The sequence below is a fragment of the Tinamus guttatus genome, unplaced genomic scaffold (assembly GCF_059628265.1).
Source record: "Tinamus guttatus ecotype Peru unplaced genomic scaffold, ASM5962826v1 Tinamus_guttatus_pri_ptg000242l, whole genome shotgun sequence".
Lineage (NCBI taxonomy): Eukaryota > Metazoa > Chordata > Aves > Tinamiformes > Tinamidae > Tinamus > Tinamus guttatus.
The window spans coordinates 5,244,875-5,263,984 of NW_028288776.1; the positions used below are offsets into that span (position 1 = coordinate 5,244,875).

General features: G+C 43.4%; 2 protein-coding genes across 2 annotated transcripts; one reads left to right on the forward strand and one right to left on the reverse strand.

The window, feature by feature from the left end:
* Positions 1–10,316: 10,316 nt before the first annotated feature.
* On the reverse strand, positions 10,317–16,547 carry PIF1 (PIF1 5'-to-3' DNA helicase). Its single transcript, XM_088526095.1, has 12 exons — positions 16,116–16,547; positions 15,939–16,044; positions 15,725–15,850; positions 15,472–15,625; positions 14,703–14,817; positions 14,519–14,625; positions 13,941–14,080; positions 13,211–13,317; positions 12,353–12,440; positions 11,761–11,906; positions 10,732–10,923; positions 10,317–10,401 (listed from the first exon to the last, which is right to left on the reverse strand). The coding sequence occupies exons 1-12, from the start codon at positions 16,545–16,547 to the stop codon at positions 10,354–10,356; spliced, it is 1,761 nt and encodes a 586-aa protein (XP_088382221.1). The 3' UTR covers positions 10,317–10,353.
* Positions 16,548–16,745: 198 nt separating this feature from the next.
* On the forward strand, positions 16,746–19,080 carry CFAP144 (cilia and flagella associated protein 144). The gene is made up of 4 exons (XM_088526096.1): positions 16,746–16,878; positions 17,042–17,101; positions 17,655–17,758; positions 18,783–19,080. The coding sequence occupies exons 1-4, from the start codon at positions 16,746–16,748 to the stop codon at positions 18,894–18,896; spliced, it is 411 nt and encodes a 136-aa protein (XP_088382222.1). The 3' UTR covers positions 18,897–19,080.
* Positions 19,081–19,110: the final 30 nt, after the last annotated feature.

Genomic DNA, 19,110 nt, shown 5'->3' on the forward strand with positions numbered 1-19,110 from the left:
TTTTCTACGGCGCATAACTGCATGTGGCAGCATTCAGAGAATCTGTATTTCTTAAACGGATAAATTTAAGATGCATCCAAGCTCACGCACTGACCTCCCTTCCCCTTCATGGTGCTTGGTTGGGTACAACAGCTCACTGCAGTTCTTAAATACCATTCAAACCTACGGCAGTGCAATTCATAGCTCATACTTAACAAGACTCCCCAGGTGAGAAGCTGCAATTACTTTTCTGAGTCAGCAAAGATTTCTAACTTGTCCTCTATGACCTTGCTGCTCTCCTTTCCAGCCTATTCAACAGTGCAGCCTTTTGAGAGCACAGAAGATAAGAAATCAAGCTGATTAATCCAAACATTATATATTTTCATACTTGAAAAATGTTACATAAATCTATAGAATGATAATTAAATCAGACATTTCTTATGTATTTTCATATTACCTGCAGCCCAACCAACTTTTTTTTTTTTTTAGAGAGTTATGAGAATTCAATATGGATGTTTATTATGAATGCAGGTTATGCTGTACGGTCAGCTTCAGAGGCAGAGAACAGTCTTGGACACATTTGATTTACTCATACTGGTATAGCTAGAACACAAAGCAAAAATTTCCTGGGCCACACCAAGGTGAGCAGGATCACAGACTCTATCAAAATATGCTTGCAAAGTCTCAGAGGAAAAGTAGAGGAGAAAAGAGACAGAAACTCTAAACAAGTATTTATTGATCTTTCATTCTCTTCAGAAGTACTGTTCACTGAGAATTTTTTTTTTTAAAAAAACATCCTTACCACATACCACTTGCAGGATGTGTTACAAGAATGGCTATGTCAGTTCAAGTATAGTAAAAGCCTCATTGCACGAAACATTTTTTTGCAGAAATGTACAAAAACAGTTTTTGCTTCCAGCTTGATGCTGAAATAATCAACCACAGAATCAGTGTAATGTAAGCTATTATTTTGGCTGTTTGCAGAGAAGGAAGAGTAAAATCTCTCTGTGATAACAGCAGATGATACATATTAAAACCAATCCTGTGCAAATAAAGAGGAAATTAATCTGAAATATCCTCAAATCTTGGAAAAAAGAAAAAAAAATATGAAGATACTCCATACTTAGATTTTAACTGCAAAAGCTAACAGAAAGAATTTAATGTGTTTTTACCAGGACTTATTCTTAGAGTGCAAGCTTTCACTGGAAGGCAAGACTTCTGGAGCTCTGACTATTGTAAAAGTTAACTTCAGATTACAGACCGAGTGTGAAACAGGTCCAGCCAACAAATATCCTCAAGTCAGTGGCACCAAGACGGAACCATCTCTAAAGGGATTCTGGCACAAACAAATTTAACAATAAATAAATAAATAAACAAACAAACAACTGTTATCCAACCTGCTCAAAGACATGCAGAAACCACAGAAACTTGGACCTACTCTAGAACAGTAAGGTCCACCGAATTTCAAAGGGCTCTCTGAAACACACCAATGTCAGAGCCAACACAGCACCCACAATGCTTCAAGAACATAAATGCTACACATAACTCCCTTCCACACAACTTCTCTTATGAACCAACCTTGATAAGGTTGCTTTAGAAGAGTCCTTGCTTTCTCCTCAGTACAACCTCTGAAGGAAGGGCCATCCATTTACAAAGCAGCAGTCCCACCTGGGTTAAACTAATATATCCAGGGAGAGTCAACACACTTGATAAGTGCCTAGCAATAAAGAAACCAGCATGCCAGTTCCTGGGTCATCAGGAGGCAGCTGTGGCTGGACCTGAATTACCATTCTGCAGCTGTGTTGTAAGAGGCCATATTTTTGGAAGACCTACCTGTTTTATTCTTTAATAATTATGGAAGTTTTCCAATTTCTGCAAATGCTATAAGTATTTGCTATAACATTTCAAGGGCCAAGTTTTTAAAGGTAATTAGGCATCTACCTCTCATAATGATCTGACATCAGTGTCAGGTGTCTAGCTAACTCCATGGCTTTGGGTCTTTATTCTTTTCAATCTATTATCTCTGAATTCCAGTTCACTTTAGCCTGGAAATTTGGTCTAACTAGCTCCTTTTTTCTTCCTCACTCAAAGCTCTCTTTACTTTTCTCCTTCTCTCTGTATAGGTACTGGCTTCCTCGTTCAGTCCTGCTAGTTTTGCACACAGCCATTTCATCTGTTTATTGCAGTAGCTGCTGGGTCTCTATTCAATACTTCATTTCACCTTAACTTCATTTAAACTATGCAGTAGAAAAATCAAGATGGGTAATTGGAATCTAATTTAGGTAATCAAACTCTGCAGACCATGCAACGTGCTGACCAGTTCCCTAGGGATATTGTGAGAGTGTCACATACAAATTCAAGTTTAGAAACTGCTCAAGTTCAGCAAAGACAACTTTGCTATATGTAGGAAGGCCAGCTTACTCCCTCACATGTTGCTCTGGAAATATAAAAGGACATTAGAGGAGTTCCAAACACATAGAAAGAGAATATTCTTAATAAATGGGCTAATTAGGTCAAATTAAACAAACCTGGACAGTTCCTAGGGCCATGTATTACTCAGGGCTAGCGCAGCTGGGCCTGCATTTGCAGTGCTGAATATCATCAAAGCTCTAGACTACAAAGTTGAAGACATAAAATCACTGTGTAGTCAAATGTATGCCAAAGTACCCCTAATTTACCTTATGGGTAATCTTGATCCATACAAAAAAATGTAGAAAAAGTAATGGAAAGACCTTTTTCCCCATTTCTGTCAACTGTGCCTTCTCTATAGCAGGATCTTTCTCAACATCTTTCATACAAACTATCTCCCAGATCTGCAGGGCTGAAAACTTGACTACATTCAGAAAAGATGCAGAAGACACAGATAAGTTTTTACAGTGGAGGCTTAGTTAGTTGTTTTTATAGAACAGTCATGACAGGAATTTCTTTGAAAGTGACAAGGTTTTTTTATCATTACCACCATTACCACAGAACACAAGAGATAGCCAGTAACCACCATACCTGATGCATTAACTTCAGCCTGCAACTTGAGTGCTCTGTAGCTTTTTCTTTAACTAGATAATTATTCCATTCTGAAATTATCTTGGTTCAGTTAGAAGGCACTGCCTTGTGCTGGAATAGATAAATGCAAAGGATAAGATAGTAATTAAAGGATGTTTTTTTTCCAGCCTTTACACAGTTTGTCCTTACTGGCACTCAAAGATAGAGGACTACAGTGCCATCTCTCTGTCTGAGCAATGTTAGCAACATAATTTAACTGTCTGTGGCATGGGGAAAAGCTTTTGTGAGACTGAATTATATTTATGTGTGTATACTAAATAGCTAATCATTAGAGTTTTTGTGCGTCCCACAGTATTTTTATACAGCTACCAACAATTGTGCCACAGACATTTTGGGGTAGTCTTCCGCTTTCAGTAATACCTTACTGAAAAAAAAAAAAAAAAAAAAAAGTCAAATCTCGTTAATTTATATCCTCTATGCTGTATGACTGAAGTGCTGCAGTTATGCAGCATGCCAAGACAACTAACTCCTGAAGAGACAATACTTTTGAATTACAAGAGAATATAGCTGAGACAAACAGACTTACATAGCAGGCATACCTCATTGTAGAAAGCTCACAAGTACCTTAGGACAACTCATAATACAAAGCTATATTCTTTGCTTTTATATTCTTAATTGTCAACTTAATAATTCCCTGAAATGTAGAGGGGAGAGAATTTTTACCATACCAATTCTGTCATTGGGTGAACAGATTTCTTGTAAGGAAATGATCTACTGGACAACTGGTTTGATGCTCAATTTAAAAGATCTACAGAGAGACCAGCAAGTTCATCTGTCCTGAGTCAACTGCAGGGGCTTGATGGCCTCTCCTCTGTGTCCCAGAAAATATAGCCCTGCATACTCTCTGGAGAGGCTGAAAAAGGTCCAAACTCAGATAAACTACTATGTCAAAGTTGCAGTGAGCAATAGCCATTAATTTGTGTTGTCTTCATCCTTGTAAAATGGTAATGCCTTACCCACATCTCTTTGCATATTCTGTAGAATCCTTTTTCTCTCTCAGCACTCGTCACTACATTGAATGTGCAGTTTCCTGAGTCATGCTGACCTCCAGAAAAGCACTGACTACAGCAGCCTATTTCCTCAGCTGTGCCCTGCTATGATTCTTATAAGAGGCAGCCAAGAAGAAACTTCTCAAACTAAGTTGGTAACCAAGTGACTTGAAAAAATGAATTTTGTGTAACTGGCTCAAAAGCTTAGACCCAGATATGGCTGCTAGCTCACATAACTTCACTACATGACCACAGTAGGACTGCAGAGAGGGTCTTGACATGCTAGACCCGACCTCTGCAAAGGGACATTGATTTTTGTTCATATGAGCAGTTATATGGCTGAGCCAATGTGATTCAGAAAACATCCTATTTGGATTACAGGTCAAATATAAAATGTGGTGGATATCTGGTTTGACATATAATCATGTTAGGGGAAAACAAGCATGGAAATTTCAACCGCAGATTAGTCCTCAGAATTCAAATGCAACGAGTCTGTACAAACACTAGTAGCAGGCAGCCCATTTCATTAAGGAAATGGAGTTTAAAACAAAATATTTTTCTTCTCTCTAGTAGCTTACATTTTTCTTTCAGGTTACTAACTTAAGAAGGTGACAGGAAAGAAGAGGGCAAAATGTATAGGGACACAAAACCAGTATATTCTTTTGTTTTGTCTCTCACCAGATACAGCTATTTCTATACAGTCATAAACTCAAAGAGAAAATTAATTGTGATTTAGTAAATCACAATGAATCTTTGAACTTAGAAAGTTCAAAGTTACTAAAGCAGCAGATCAACACAAAGGGGCCAGAGCCTGAGCTAATGAAGAACACATGCTGCCATTTACACACACAAAAGCTCATTTTCAGTAATGCTGAGCACTCATCGTGCCAGCTGAAGCCAGGCAGAATGGTAGGAGATCAGTACATCAGAGGATCAGTTTTTTTTGATTTAAAAATTATCCTGAAGCACAGAAAAATACAAGTGAGATGAAAGAATAGAAGAAAATGACTTTCAGTAAGAGTCAAGGACTCTGGGAAAAACAGTTGAAGCCCTCCAAAAAAAAAAAAAAAAAATTCTCTCTGTATCTGCCCTCCAATAAAAGGAATAAAATTCAGTACTCTAAAAATCCCGAGGTGAGAAATACTTTTGGAGAGTGAAAAAAAATGTAAAAAAGAGGTGCAAAATACAGTAATGTTTGAGAGCTGGATTTTTAGGATGACTGTTGTCAGGTGCTTGATTGGAGTATTTAAGGGAAGGTTATTATGTTCTCCAACTGGTAGAAGCCATCCCTGCACATGGAGGATGTAGGAGTTCTGTGGCTGCAGGATATAAAGCACAAGCAGGTACCCATGCACACAGCCCTGTGGCTTGCCTGCCTAGCTGTTCAGCAATTTCTAAATCTGCATAAATAACATAAATTGTGTTTTACTGTGGGATATATTCTCTTTAGTACCCATAAATATGAGAGTTTATTGCAGAGTCTTGATTCAAGAGGATTTCTACAGCCTCAATTAGTAATTATCACATACATGGCCAACTACAACTCTATCAAGAGGTCCCCTCCGTTTTGCAGCATCTATTGCATTAAAATATTAAACAAGCACTAAATACTAAAAACACATCAGTACCCTACTCTTTACTTCTAGCAAGCACAATGAAAATGTGAATAGCAGCTTGATATTTTTGTGCCCAGGAAAGAAGAATTAAATACATTTATATTAAACATCAGCTAAAAATTACAATGTAAATTCTTTCAGATTGTAAATTCCTCCTTGTGACAAACAGAACTCTAGGCTTAGAACTCAAACAACTATCTCCGCAAACACGTAAAAATGTGTATTTCAGACCGTGTTGCCACAATGGAAAGATTCACTGCTTAACCTATTTTCTAACCTTTTCTTCCTCATCCTCAAGACCATGTATCACCAGCCATCCCTGTTGGCTTTGTCCTGCTGCTATCTCTCTAGTGTGCCCTGTGCATACAGGGTCTCAGCTGCAAGCCTGATCCACCTTTCTCAGTAGCTAGAGCCTCAGCTGAACCTCAAGAGAAGTCAGCAATGCTCAAGAGAATGCGTTTATTCTTTGAAATAAAATAGTCACATTGAACATCTGAAAAGAGGATTTTAACAGATGCATTTAAATATGAGATGCGATAAGAAAATCAAGTTGTTCAGATGGAGTATTTAATGCACAGAGAACATATTGGATAAACTAAAGATTAGCATAGTTAAGATGGATCAAGTAAAAGTTTTTCCAATTCTTGCAGAGGAAATTGGCTACACACAAAAGTAGTAGTTGCTGGAGAGCTTTGGGTACAAGGGCAATAATGTATACTTGTTAGTGACTACGTGGAAGCATCAGTGTCTTCAGGAACTTCAGTTTTCAGGGAACTAGATTCCTGCTTGAAGAAAACAGAAAGGAATTTACCCCTCTTACCAAAACAGGTAATCCCTGTGAGTGACTTGAACGCATTTACAGAAGAGTAGCCCTCCATTCTTGAAGTAACCTGATTATAAAACAGCAGGCAATGCCAAGAATAAGACATCAAAATTGATGGCCTGATGCAATATGGCAGTTCCTACGGTACTGCTAGTACTTCATTTCCATACAAAGGCCTTCAAAAAGCTAAACAATTCCACACTCCCTTGGATACCTCCGTCAAAAGAATTTGCAATGCATATAACATTTATTATCTCCTCAGGCAATGCACATTAATTCTCTCATGCTGGCATCTGTACAGCTCCAGGTGCCCTTCACAGTCCCTAGGACGGTATGAAGGAACTCCTTAGGAAAGGAGCTTCAAGAGGTGGTCCAAGGCCTAAATATTGGAATGACTGTACTTATACTGTAAGAGTTTATGATGGAGCTCTGTGAAAATACCTATTCTGGGCAAAAATTAAAACATAGCCAACATGTATTAAGAAACAAGTCTGGCACACTACTGGTAGCTAACTGATTGTTCATATTTAGTGTATTAGCAGAAGATACAGAGAGCATAAAGAAACAATCAAGCCTCCATTCTGCATATAAGATGTTGAATTGAACTTTGAAAATCTGTCATGTCTTATTTGATAGAAAATAGCAGGATCTTCCAGCTTGCTATCAAAGTTTATGCAGCTAAATGAAGTAGGCAAGGCATGGCTTTTTTTGACAGTCTTTGTTGTCATTTGCATAGCATTTAAGATCAAAATGGGTCCTCTCCCTATGCTTTTACCATCAATTATCTTCTCTTTAATGAAACCGCAAGGTTTAGAGATAACAAGACATCCTACTCAGAACAGCAGGTGCCTACTTTAGAGCTCAGTAACATCAGATTAGCTTTTATTCCTCTAAAATCATCATCAACAATAACAACAAAAACTTGGCAAAATCCATTCTCTGACCAATTTTGTACCAAAAGATTTATTGCTAGGTAGCTGTTTTCTCAGTTGTTGCAAAACATGCAAAAGAAATTTTGAAAATATATTGCTTTTTTGCTGTAGAAAACGTACTTAGTACGTTTTTGAAATTCTGAGATACCTCTTTTTACTATTTCAAAATAATCAAGAAAACTATAGCCAAACCCAAGAGAATGGAAATAAGCAGTTATCGTCCCTGTCAGCACACTAAGCAAAGAATTCACTATTGATTTCCAGTAAATGTTTCAGTAGAGCAAGATAAGTTCTCCTTGTGAAATGAGAGGCGAGATGTAAAGAGAAAACATGCTTCTTCTATCTGTGCTCCAGAAATGAAACGACAGGCCCCCATACTTACAAAAGTAAACTCCATGTCCTTTTAAAGACAAGGTAGCATTCCAAACTTCAAACCTTTTTCCTTTGCACTATCTGCTCCCCTACTTTAGGCTCTATTCTGGTTGCTTCTTCTTCCATCCTCTTTTACCAATATTGAGGCTGCAATCTCCCAATGCACAATGACTCCAGAGGCATTTTGCCATCATATAAAGTATCTTATGTACTTACATCTAGCATCTGTCTTATGTCGCTCTCAAATGCCCTGGAAAACCCATTTTCCCATTAAACAGTCTATCCTAGTACACTACAGCTCAAGACTTCTAAAAAAGATCTGCTGAAGCATGCTCTGTTCCAAATGCTGTCTACGCTGTAACCTGGACAGCACTGTATATCTGCTACTGACTGTCACTGTCCTGGGGAGTACCTTTATTGTTACTTCATTGCACTGGTATACGTGTAAGAAGGTTTATAGTTATTTGGCTACATTCAGCACTAGCTTCATCACAATGCTTCCTAATGGCTTCTGAACAGACTGGATGTCCATCTGGTGCCTCAGCGTGAACTGACAAGCTCATTCTATGGCAGAAACCACAGCCAGAATATCCTTTTTATTTATCACCCTTCTGTGCCCATCAAAGCTGAACTGGTTTTGCCTCAGTGTTACTCCTAGCAACACCACTATTATTATATTATACCTCTAACTGGTGCTGGAGAGGTTTGAAGGTGCTAAAGGACAGTAGTTGGCTTGCCACTTTCTCTGCTCATGGTGCATCTCCATTAGTTATCACAAAGATCCACAGGCTTTGGAGAGAACAGTATCAAATAAGGATATACAGTTGGTAATGGTCATAAGTCACCCTACCTCCTCTGCATACCTTGAGCAGGACATGGTCCTTACAACTAAGCTTCTCAGGTGCCTGGCAGAGGCCTTCAGCTGACACATCTCCACCTTCAGCTCCTACTTTTCCCACTTTCACTTGACTTCCTGCTCCCAGCACCCTGGTTGAGCTCATCAGTGCTTGCTATGGAGATTCTGAACACCCTCTTCCTTCAGCCTCTTTGTGCTGCAGGGAAAACAAGACTAAATGCAGCACTCCTGCTTGAGACTCACTCTAACCCTTGTTTCAGCTTGTACTGAAATACCTGTGGGCTGATGATTAGATGTCTAAAAAAATCCAGGGCAAGAAAATTAGGGGACCCCCTACTTCCTTTTTTATATAAGTGTCGCAATCTCCAACCTAAGCAGCATCAATGAGATAATCTTTCACAAAGGTTTAGGTTAAGTGCAAGGCTTGCAAGTCTTAACATATGAAAACACCTGTTAAAAATTTTATGGTTGCTCTTGACATTCCCCGGACAAACTCAGATTAGCTTTTGTTTTGACAACATTTCTATTAAAACAGATAACAGGTCATTACAGAGAGTAGTTTTTGACCTTGGACTCCTTTGAGATCTCAGAGCGTATAAAACTGCAAAACAGCCTGTCAAGAGTTATATCTTGTCTGTAACATGACATTGAAATTGTTTGTACATTGAGTAAGTTTTATACTTTATTTTTAAAACAAAAGGAAGAAAGGAAGAATATTTGTCAAAAAGATGTATTTGACAGTAATTATGGCTAATAAGGACAACAAATAAATATTATGGAAATTTGCAATTTTCCCTAGACTGGATCATTCAGTGTGCTCTATTTTCTACATTCTATTTTGCTCTAGATGCTCTTGGTACCTACCTAGCCCTTCAGATGTCACTCCAGAGAGCATCTTTTTTGCCATATCTGACAGTCCTCTGCATCAATATTATAAAAGGTTAAAAACAAATTTAGTATTAGTATTATTGAATATCTGAAAATACTAATATCATAGTCAGGATACCAGATTTCATAAATTAAATACTAGTCAGCAGTTTAGCTAAAAATTCTATTCAGCATACTTATAATTTATAATAGAAATTTAAATAATCATACAAAAAATAAGGAGACAGCCTTTGATCCTGGATGAAGTTGTGAAGTATCTGCTTCCAGATGCATGACAGGAAGAAATCCTGCCCAAGAGCTCCACGGCACACTAGAAGCACTAACTTGGCTCCTGGTATCTCCTTGCTTGCAAGAGAGCCAAGTAGGTGTTCCAGGTAGTCAGCACTGCCTTCTGTCATGTCAACAGCTCCTGTGAACAGGTCTAATCCATCAGACAGAGAACACAATCTTTCCTCTCTCAGCTCTGGGATACTTGAAGAAAAGCTTCACTGCCTATGTATGCGGAGAATAAAAACCTCAGCATTTCCTCCAGGCAGGCAAGATAAAGCCATTGGAAGGTCCTTCAGATGAATCCTCGGTCAGCCAGTTGTTTTGCGGGACTCCCATGATACACAGAAGTGCTCAAGACTGCAGGCCCAGCAAAGGGCTACAGCAACCTCCCAACTTTGAGGCATGAAACAAGACAGCTTCTACATGTCCAGAGTTAGCTGGATGAAACAAACATTAGAAAAAAAAAATTCTCCTATGATATTGGATACGCTCAACAGCGAGATTGCTGTCACATAGCAGCTTACGCTGATGCCTCATGGAGGCCAGAGTGGCATTCTCATCTGTATTTTCAGTTCTCCTTGTCATCATCAGCTCCTGAACGGGTATGCAGAGAATCCTAGAGAGAAAAGAGGGTGGGGGGCAGGAAAGACACTAAAAAAAAATAGACACTTATAGTATGCTACTTCCACTTTGGTCCTTACAATAAGACGAGGATCAAGGCACTCCAAATCCTTCCCATCACCAAGAGGGCCAAGCAGTGATACACCATCCAGACACTGCTTCAGTACTTTGTTACATTAACAGCTAGCTGCTCCATTGCCCTCCCTCTCTCCTGCTATTACTTGTTTCAATTTGAGTGGCCTTGCTCAGGAAGACAAGCATGCATTTGAGCCCAGACATCTCTTATTCTGGTTGCACATCTTAGATAGCAGAGATTTTAATTTACCAGAGTTAGAAGTTGATGATTTCTCAGCTGTCTGTAGAACTGCAGCACAGACGGATCTGCTCGCACAACTTTGGGGTCAAAATCCAGAACGCGGAGACCTGCGAGGCTACGGGCCCGGGAAAGTGCTACATAGGCCTGGCCACTTTCAAAGACACGGGAGAGAGAGATTTCCACACAGTCTAGAGACATGCCCTATACGGAACATGGAAAAGTTTGTTACAGAACAGGAAAAGTCATGCTGGATCAACAATAACCTATTCTGTGAGTCTTTCAGACTTAGTCCCCAGTGCATAAACTTGGCAAGAAAGGAGGTCCCGCGTGTAATTTAGTAACTGTTTAAAAGATAGGAATCAGTAGAAAGGAGTGGGACGTTTTCCACCAAGTTATATTAGCAGAAAAGCGTCCCCTAGCTTTGTCTCCGATCACATGGGAATCTGGAGTTTCTGCACAACCAACCCAAAACTGCCTTTTCCAGTCCTTATAATTAACTGCAGGAAGAGCCAGTCCCAAGTAGCCTTTAGGGAGACCCTGTAAAACAGCTCACACTGGGCTCAGACAGCCCTGTCTGCACCAAGAGACTCCAAGGGGAAAGTGAATATGCAACATGATGCGATTTAAACAGTGGCACAGCAGAAAGTTTTACTCTTTACTCTGTTTTATTAAGAACAACTTATTGGAGTATAAAAAGTTTTCTGAAGAGGCAGGAACCTAGTTACTTGCACTGGGCAGGGGGGGCAAAGACACTACTGAAAGGAGAGTCTGACAGGCCACAGCTGTGACTCCTGCAGCTTTCTCAGACACACAAAGGAAGCCCCAGGGCCAGAAATGCTGGTGACTAACAAGAAGAAACTGCTCTGATCAGCCCATGGTAGGAAGCAGTGCTGCTTTACAGTCCAGCACTGACCACACAGAAGCCAACTCTTTTATGGGAACTCTAAGGACATGCTACTGCCCAGCACAACAAGCAGAAAAACATGAATAACAGCAGAAGAGGTGTGGCCTTTGTCATATCTGTATGAAAACACCCACCTGACTCTTGTGAATAGAAATAGCCCATGCCAGTTTTAGGGGCAACTGTTGGCGACTCAGATAAACTCCAGATGGTCCCTTGAAGACCCAGCGCTCTACCTTGATGACCTGTGTGACTCCACAGAGAAACCTCACCTTAGGCAGTCCTGTAGGAACAAGAAAAACAGGGATGTTGTCCTGACACTCGGTGGCCAGGAAACCAACAGCCTCAGAACTGTTTCTTTGTCCTTCCCATGTCAGTCTTATGAATTTTAGAGCTTCATTTAAAAATAACTTATCAGTATAAATGCAGAGAAAATACTTTATGAAGGTAGAGGAGCACTATTCTCTGGAAAGAGATAAAAATATCAAGATTTGTTTCAACTAAACAGACAGCAAAAGAGACTGAGAGTGCACAACCAGAGAACAATAAAAGGCAAACACAGACTTTGCAGATAACTGCAGCTGATACAGAGCTTGACATTATAGTCCACAAGAACCGCAAACCTCTTGCTGCAGAGAAAAGCCCTGCCTGCTTGTTGTCAAATTAGTCTTAGTAAAGAAAACTAACAGCAATCAACAACTCATTATCATTATTCAAGAGTTAACTCACCTTTCTGCTCACTTTCAAACCCTACAACAACTCCTCGTGCCCCGTTCACCAGCCCTTGTGACACATCCAGGTTTTTAGCCAGCATCACCTAGAAGGAAAGGAAGCCCCCAAATGCTTTATAGCCTTTTCAGCTTACTTTACTTTTTTATTTATTTATTTTTGGCCAAACAGTATAAGCACAGCGGGTTGATGTGACCATGGCCACAGTCCAACAACAGAGCAACCTCTGATTTGTCTGAAGCCATGTCACATCTCTTTTTTCCTCTTAGAATTTCCAGCTAACATCCCTTTTCTCTTAGGATTTCCAGGTATATCATTTCGAAGAGCTGAATACTATTCACCCAAGCTGTTTCAGCCCACAGCTGTAGTCACACTCTTAGTACCCCTTGCACCTAGGGAATAAATTGCTCACCCATGAACACCCAGAAGTTAACAGCACTGAAGACCCTGTGAACAGCCAAGAAACAGCTTCCTGAGATAAACAGTGCTGCTGCTAAAAGCCACCTGCCAGTCTTCCACTCCATTAGCTCACAGCTAGGAGTCAGAGCACCCAGTACTACACAGCCAACAATCTCTGGGACTCCAGATAAGCACATTCTCTTCTCTGGAGGCTTCTGAATCTGGTAGCCGATGTGCATCAATAGTCCACAGTCCCCACTGTCCATTGCACATGCATACAAGCTTAAATTCTCTGCCTGGGTCAAGGTCTATACCAAGGAGATATGCAGTATAGCCTTATATTGTCTGGCTCTGCTGTTCTATGTGGCTATTGGTCTGATCTATGTTTTCTGCTACTCTCTCTTTCCCCCCACCTTATGTCACTTAGTCTACTGGTCCTTCTCCCCATCACACACTCACCTGAGCTCCAAGCTTTAGCTCAACTCTGCTACCCACAGGACACTGAGCATCAATTAATTTCACTAGCACTGGATCACTGTCCAAAGCCTCAAAAGTGTGCACTTCTCCTGTTAAAGGAGAGATGAAAAATTACAACCATTAAACATAGGCTACAAAGTGTTTGCAGCAATCTCAGCATTTCCTTCTCACAGCCATTTCCCTCACCTCTCCGCACTCTTGCCTCTCCTTCCATCTTTTCTCCTACAGCACAATAAGGCTTGGCAAACAAAGCCCGTCAGTTAGTAGCAACTGATCTGTTACTGTTTTGAGCATACAGCCAGCTTCACTTGCAGTAAACACCAGATTTCCAAAGAGGACTAAGAAAGAACCCTGGTGCCAGACAAGGAGGCAGAGACAGAAGAGACCACAGCTCAGGCAATGCCTGGTTAGAGTGTGATATTTCCAAGATGTGAAACAAAACCAGGAGTAGCGTGGCATTAATGATTCACCCTACCCCATAGCAAGGTACAAACTTCCTGCATAATACCCATTGAGAAGTAGCAACAGGGATTTTTTTTTAAGTGCATTTTTTTCATGGGCTGCTTTGCTCCAACCCCCCTGAAATCTACAGCTTGGACTGGTGGTGTTGTGCAAACAAAGCAGCCAATTACTTCTTCCCTATCTTTGTAGCAATCCCGTTGTATCCACTAAGCTCAACAATAAAGCAAGCAGTTTCCTTTGAGGAATTCACCTGGCAGCTGTTGCAAGCGTCTCTCATTAGTTAGCTCCACATCATCCTTATGGGTGCAGAGCCGAGTGGCCAGGATCCCGTCCCGCTCGGCTCTGTTGGTGGCAGTCTGCATCAACAGACTGGCAACCTCCTCTGTGCACCTGGTAATCAGAAAAAGGGGATTATTGCTTAAATCAGCAAAGAAGGGCAGTCTTGAACAGTCTTGAGCACCAGTAGTTTACAGGTAGCTGGTTCTAGGAATAACCAGGTTGAGCTATAGCAAGCCCCAGATCTCTAAAAAGTCTAGACAGAAGTAACCACACCAAGCAGGAGAGCAGCACAAGTTTGTGCTTTCAGGCTCCCATCACCAGCTCAACATCCATCACATTCCTTAGAAGAAGTTGCAAAGATTGACTCTTTAAGTGGGAAAGTGTCTTTGTTATCAGACCAGCATGTATGAAACTAATTTACATCAACTAAAGCATTTATGGCTCCTGCCCCATCTACATCCTCGGTGGGATGTGGCTATAGTCAGACAAGCAGCTCCCCACAGCTCCCTCAATAGAGCAGGGATGATAAAGAGCCAAGTTCCTCCTCACCTGCCTAGACGGACTGCACTGAGGAGCGAGATAAAGGTCTTGTCGCTCTGCCTCCGCACTTCAGTCAATTCCATGTTTATTTGGATGCACTTCCTCCAGCTTTTTGCCTGGCAAATTATTCCTTTTTTAAGAAACAGGTAGATATGAAATGAATGCAAGAGTGAGCTGAGGGATAGTTTTGTACCTGAAAGCAGAACTTGGTTTCTTCATTGGCCTTGCAGACTGGGGGCAGCTGTAAGAAGTCCCCACAGATGATTAGCTGAATTCCTCCAAAAGGGTCATCCCGTTTCCTTACTGCCCTAAAAGGGAGGAAAGAGGGAAAATGCTCTCTAGAATGTAGACATAGTCTGTTAATACAAAGACACCACCTGACAGAGCTGAAGATAATCATCTTTCATTGTAAATTAAGCAATGCTACTACAGTATTTTTTCATTATTTCTGGGCATCTTCATAACCCAAATTGTCATTGCCAATCCTGGTACTTTGCTAGCTGTTCCTCTAATGTCTATTCACCGCAATGCATTTTCACTGTTCCACCTGCAGAGAGATTAGCTTGCAGCACAAGCTCCCATAATGTGAGATACAGTCAGAAAGCACAGGGAGCCCAAACTGAAATCCAACTTGGGGTGTGTATGAACACAGCAAGTTTGGGAAGCAAGAGAGAACACCTAGGCAGGGGCATTCTGTATCTGTGTCTGTGTCTAGTTCTGCAGACAACAATTGACTCTGGAGTTGGAAGCAACAACTCATGCAGCTACAACTGGGATGTGAGACAAGATCATAAACTCAAAATAGAGAGATCTGCCCAGGTACTAACCATGATCTTGGACTTCATTCCACGCCTATGCCAGTGGTTACCTTGTATCCCTTCACATCAGAAAAGGAAGAAAGCAACCTAGAAACTCGTAAAAAGTAATTTCTGTTGGAATTGCTTGACCTGACAGTCACTCACCTGGCCACAGCCTCCAGCTTGTCAAAGAACTTGCCATCCACCATGGAGATCTCATCGATGACAAGGTGCTGGCAGGCTAGCCAGTGCTGACGCACGCCAGGTCTCTCAGCCAGCTGGACACACTGCTCCAGCGGTGCCTTCCCAGAGCCGATCCCTGGGAGGAGAGAAGAGGGTGAAGCTCACGTCCCTCCCGCACGCTTGGGAAGGGAGGGTGCTCTGTGCGCCCCACGGCGCTCCCGCGGCAGCGCGTTACCCGCGAAGGCGTGCAGCGTGGTGCCGCCGACGTGGCAGGCGGCCACGCCGGTGCTAGCCGTGGCGTAGGTGCTCTTGGGCGGCAGGGAGCCCACGATGCGCTTCAGCAGGTAGGACTTGCCGGTGCCTTGCAGGGGAGCAGAGAAGACCCTTGTAGCGCGGCGGCCTCCCCGCAGCGTGCGGCAGGTCCCGCGAGCGGCGGGAGCGGAGCCTACCCGCGCAGCCGGTGAAGAAGACGCTCTTGCCGCTCAGCACCGCGCCCAGCACCGCGTCCTGCTCCGCCGAGAGCCGCGCCGGGGACCGCCGCGCCTCGCCGGGCACCTGCGGGACGCGGCACGCGGGTGAGGGCCGGGCCGGCCGCAGCGCGCGGGGCCGAGCGGCCGCGCACTCACCTGCGCGGGGCGGCGGGGCGGGCCGCGCTCCTGCAGCGGGCTCATGGCGGTGAAGGCGGGCGGCGGGCGCTGCCGCGGGCGCGGGAGGCCCGCGGGGGCCGCCAGCTTGTGGCGCAGCAGGCGCAGGAAGGGGCGCAGCGCGGCGGGCGGGCAGTTGGAGAGCAGCAGCTGGGCGCCGCCGGGGCCCAGCCGCACCGCGGCGCGGCCCTCGCCCGCGAAGCGCGTGAAGAGCCGCCCGGCCCCCTCGCCGCCCAGCGCGAAGCTCAGCGGCGCCGCGTTACCGCCGCCGCCGATGACCCGCAGCACCGGCTCGCGCAGCTCGTTGCGGCCCAGCTGCACGAGCGCGTCCCGCAGCACGCGGCGCCGCGGCGCCCCCGCGCCGGGCAGCGGCTGCTCCAGGGTCACGGTGCAGCGCAGCCCCGCGCCCTCCATGTTCCCTCCGCGCGGCTCCGCATCCCCCCGCGCGGCTCCACGTGCTCCCGGGCACCGACAATTCAAACCGCCCGGCGGCCAATCAGCGCCCGCGGGGATTTAACTCGGCGGCCAATAGGAGGCGAGGCGGTGAAACGGCCCCCGGAGGGGCTCGGCCAATGAGCGCCCGCGTGGGCCGTTGCCGAGAGACGCGCGGCCATGGCGGCGCGGCGCGGCGAGAAGGAGGCGGCGGACGCGGTGCAGCAGGAGCGGATCTTCCGCGAGCGCGTGCGGCGGGAGCTGCGCTGCCAGCGGCTGCACACGGAGTACGGCGTGAACCCGCTCCGGCCCGGTGAGCCCCGCCACCGGGGGGTGCTGGCGGGGCCCGAGATGCGGAAGAAATTCCTCTCACCCCCCCCCCATGCCCCCAAAAATCCCACGTTTGCCCTGAAAAATGCCGCCTTTCCGAGCTGTGGTGCTAATCAAGGCCGTTCACATCCCTCCTTTCGCTGCAGTTCACATGATCACCAGGAAGCCCATGGCTTGGCACGACAATATAGAGGAGCCTGCAGATGGTAAGAGCCCCTGAGCAACCCCTGTGGTCATTAATTAAGGGAATGTCCCATAACTAAGACCAAAAGCTGACAACACAGAAGCCCCCTGACAGGGTAAGAATATGAAATATATTTAATAAAATATATTTAGGTAAGGCATTTTTCCCCATTTCAGATCCCGCCCATTACATTTATTGATCAGTATAAGCCTGGATTCATGGGGCCTTAAAGTTTTGCTTGAGAACACAAGCTTCACCCAGGGGAAAAAAATCTACAATAGGAAGAACAGGTCTTGGGCACATGAGGAAGGATTACAGCTAGTGTGGATTGTGGTATTAGTTATGGCATAAGAAGAAGATATTACAGTATAGTAGACAAGGACGAGAAAATCAACAAGCCAGCAAAGAAGCACAAATTCTGAAGCTCTGTCAGGATAAATTTGAATAGAAATGTCACTCTGTCGTCTTGTGGAAGGTCACTTCCAGAAGCAGAGGAGTTGCCTCAAACAAAGGTTTGGCCTTTGATGCTTTTTAAACATCTTTTCCTGCGTTTGTGTCTTGTCTCAAACCAACAGCCAAGTTCCTGAATCTCATTCACCACGCAGCACTGGAGCCAACCAAGAAATACTCAGAGCCACAAACTGAAAGCCAGGAAATTGGCTGGAACACAACACCTTTGGTGAGTTGAGTGCTTAAGGATCCAGCTGCACAATTCAGAGTGGTTCAGTCCATCACAATAAAAGACATTTGTGCCAAAAAACTATGTGACAAAGATAGAAAACAGGAACAACTAGGGAAGAGTAGAATTGTTCATGGACAGCAAGCTTTTAATGTTTAGTCTTTGAGGACTTGCATAGGTTTTGAACATAAAAACAGCAGACAACTTGAAGGCAAAATGCCACCAGTGACAGTCAGTCCAAGCATCTATCCAAACACCAAGTGTTCTCACTTGTTTACGAAATTACGCAGCAAGAAGAAATAATGAGCAGTATGAAGTGTTATACATAAGTATTGCGAGAAGTTTGCAACTGTGCTTTATCTTTCAGAAAAATTTAAAGCAGAACCAGAAATTTAATAATCAGCTAAATACACCCCAGGCAAAATATATGAGGATTCACTTGTGGAAGGGGAAATAACTAGGAGGAAAAGGAATCTTATTATCAGTTAAAGCTAAAACATTGATCATATCTGACAAATTAATACCATGACTGATTTTATAGATAAGTTAATGCTTCCAGGAAGGGCACAGAAGCCTGACTAATGCTGGCTTGTTATGAAGAAAACTGTAAATAAGGATATTTTCACAACTTCTCATATCAGACTTCAGGTAAACTTGTTACTGTTGACAAGACTAGAATCAGCCCACTCCGTTTAAGCCTTTAGATAGTGGCTGTTATATTTTCAGGCAGGAAAGAAGCAATTAAAACTGAGTGCAGGAAACTGAGCTGTATTTTAGAAGACAGGATTCATGATAACTGTTTTCAACATGACTGCTTTTAAAGTGAATTTTTAAGAAATACTGTTTCCTTTTTCACCAAGTGCTACTACCATAATTAAAATTAGTAGTACCTTGTTCTGCAGTGATTTGGGCATTTCTTAGCAGCAGTGAACACCATGCATTATTTTTCTCAGGCGGGAATACTACTACACATGATAGCATGAGTAGTCATGTGCTTTAGCTATGGTGTTTTTCCCCACCCCAGATTCACGTGGACCGCACTGACTGCAGACTGCACTTCCCACGCCGCAGCACGGAGATCACGAGATACATGGCTGCCTTCTGGCGCCTGAAGGAGCAGTCTGAGAACCTGCAATAGTGCGGTCAAGGCACACAACTCCAATACAATTAATGCCATCTGTCTAATGGGTTAGAGCCTGCTCCTTATTAAGTGGTTCTGGTAGATTTCTGGCAAGAGAAGATGAGAAATGCGAGGAGAGAATGCCAGTCCAGCCAAATTCGCAGCTTGACAACACTTATAAAAATAAACCCGTTTGTAAGAGTGCTGCTTTTGTCTCACTGTTACTTCCAAA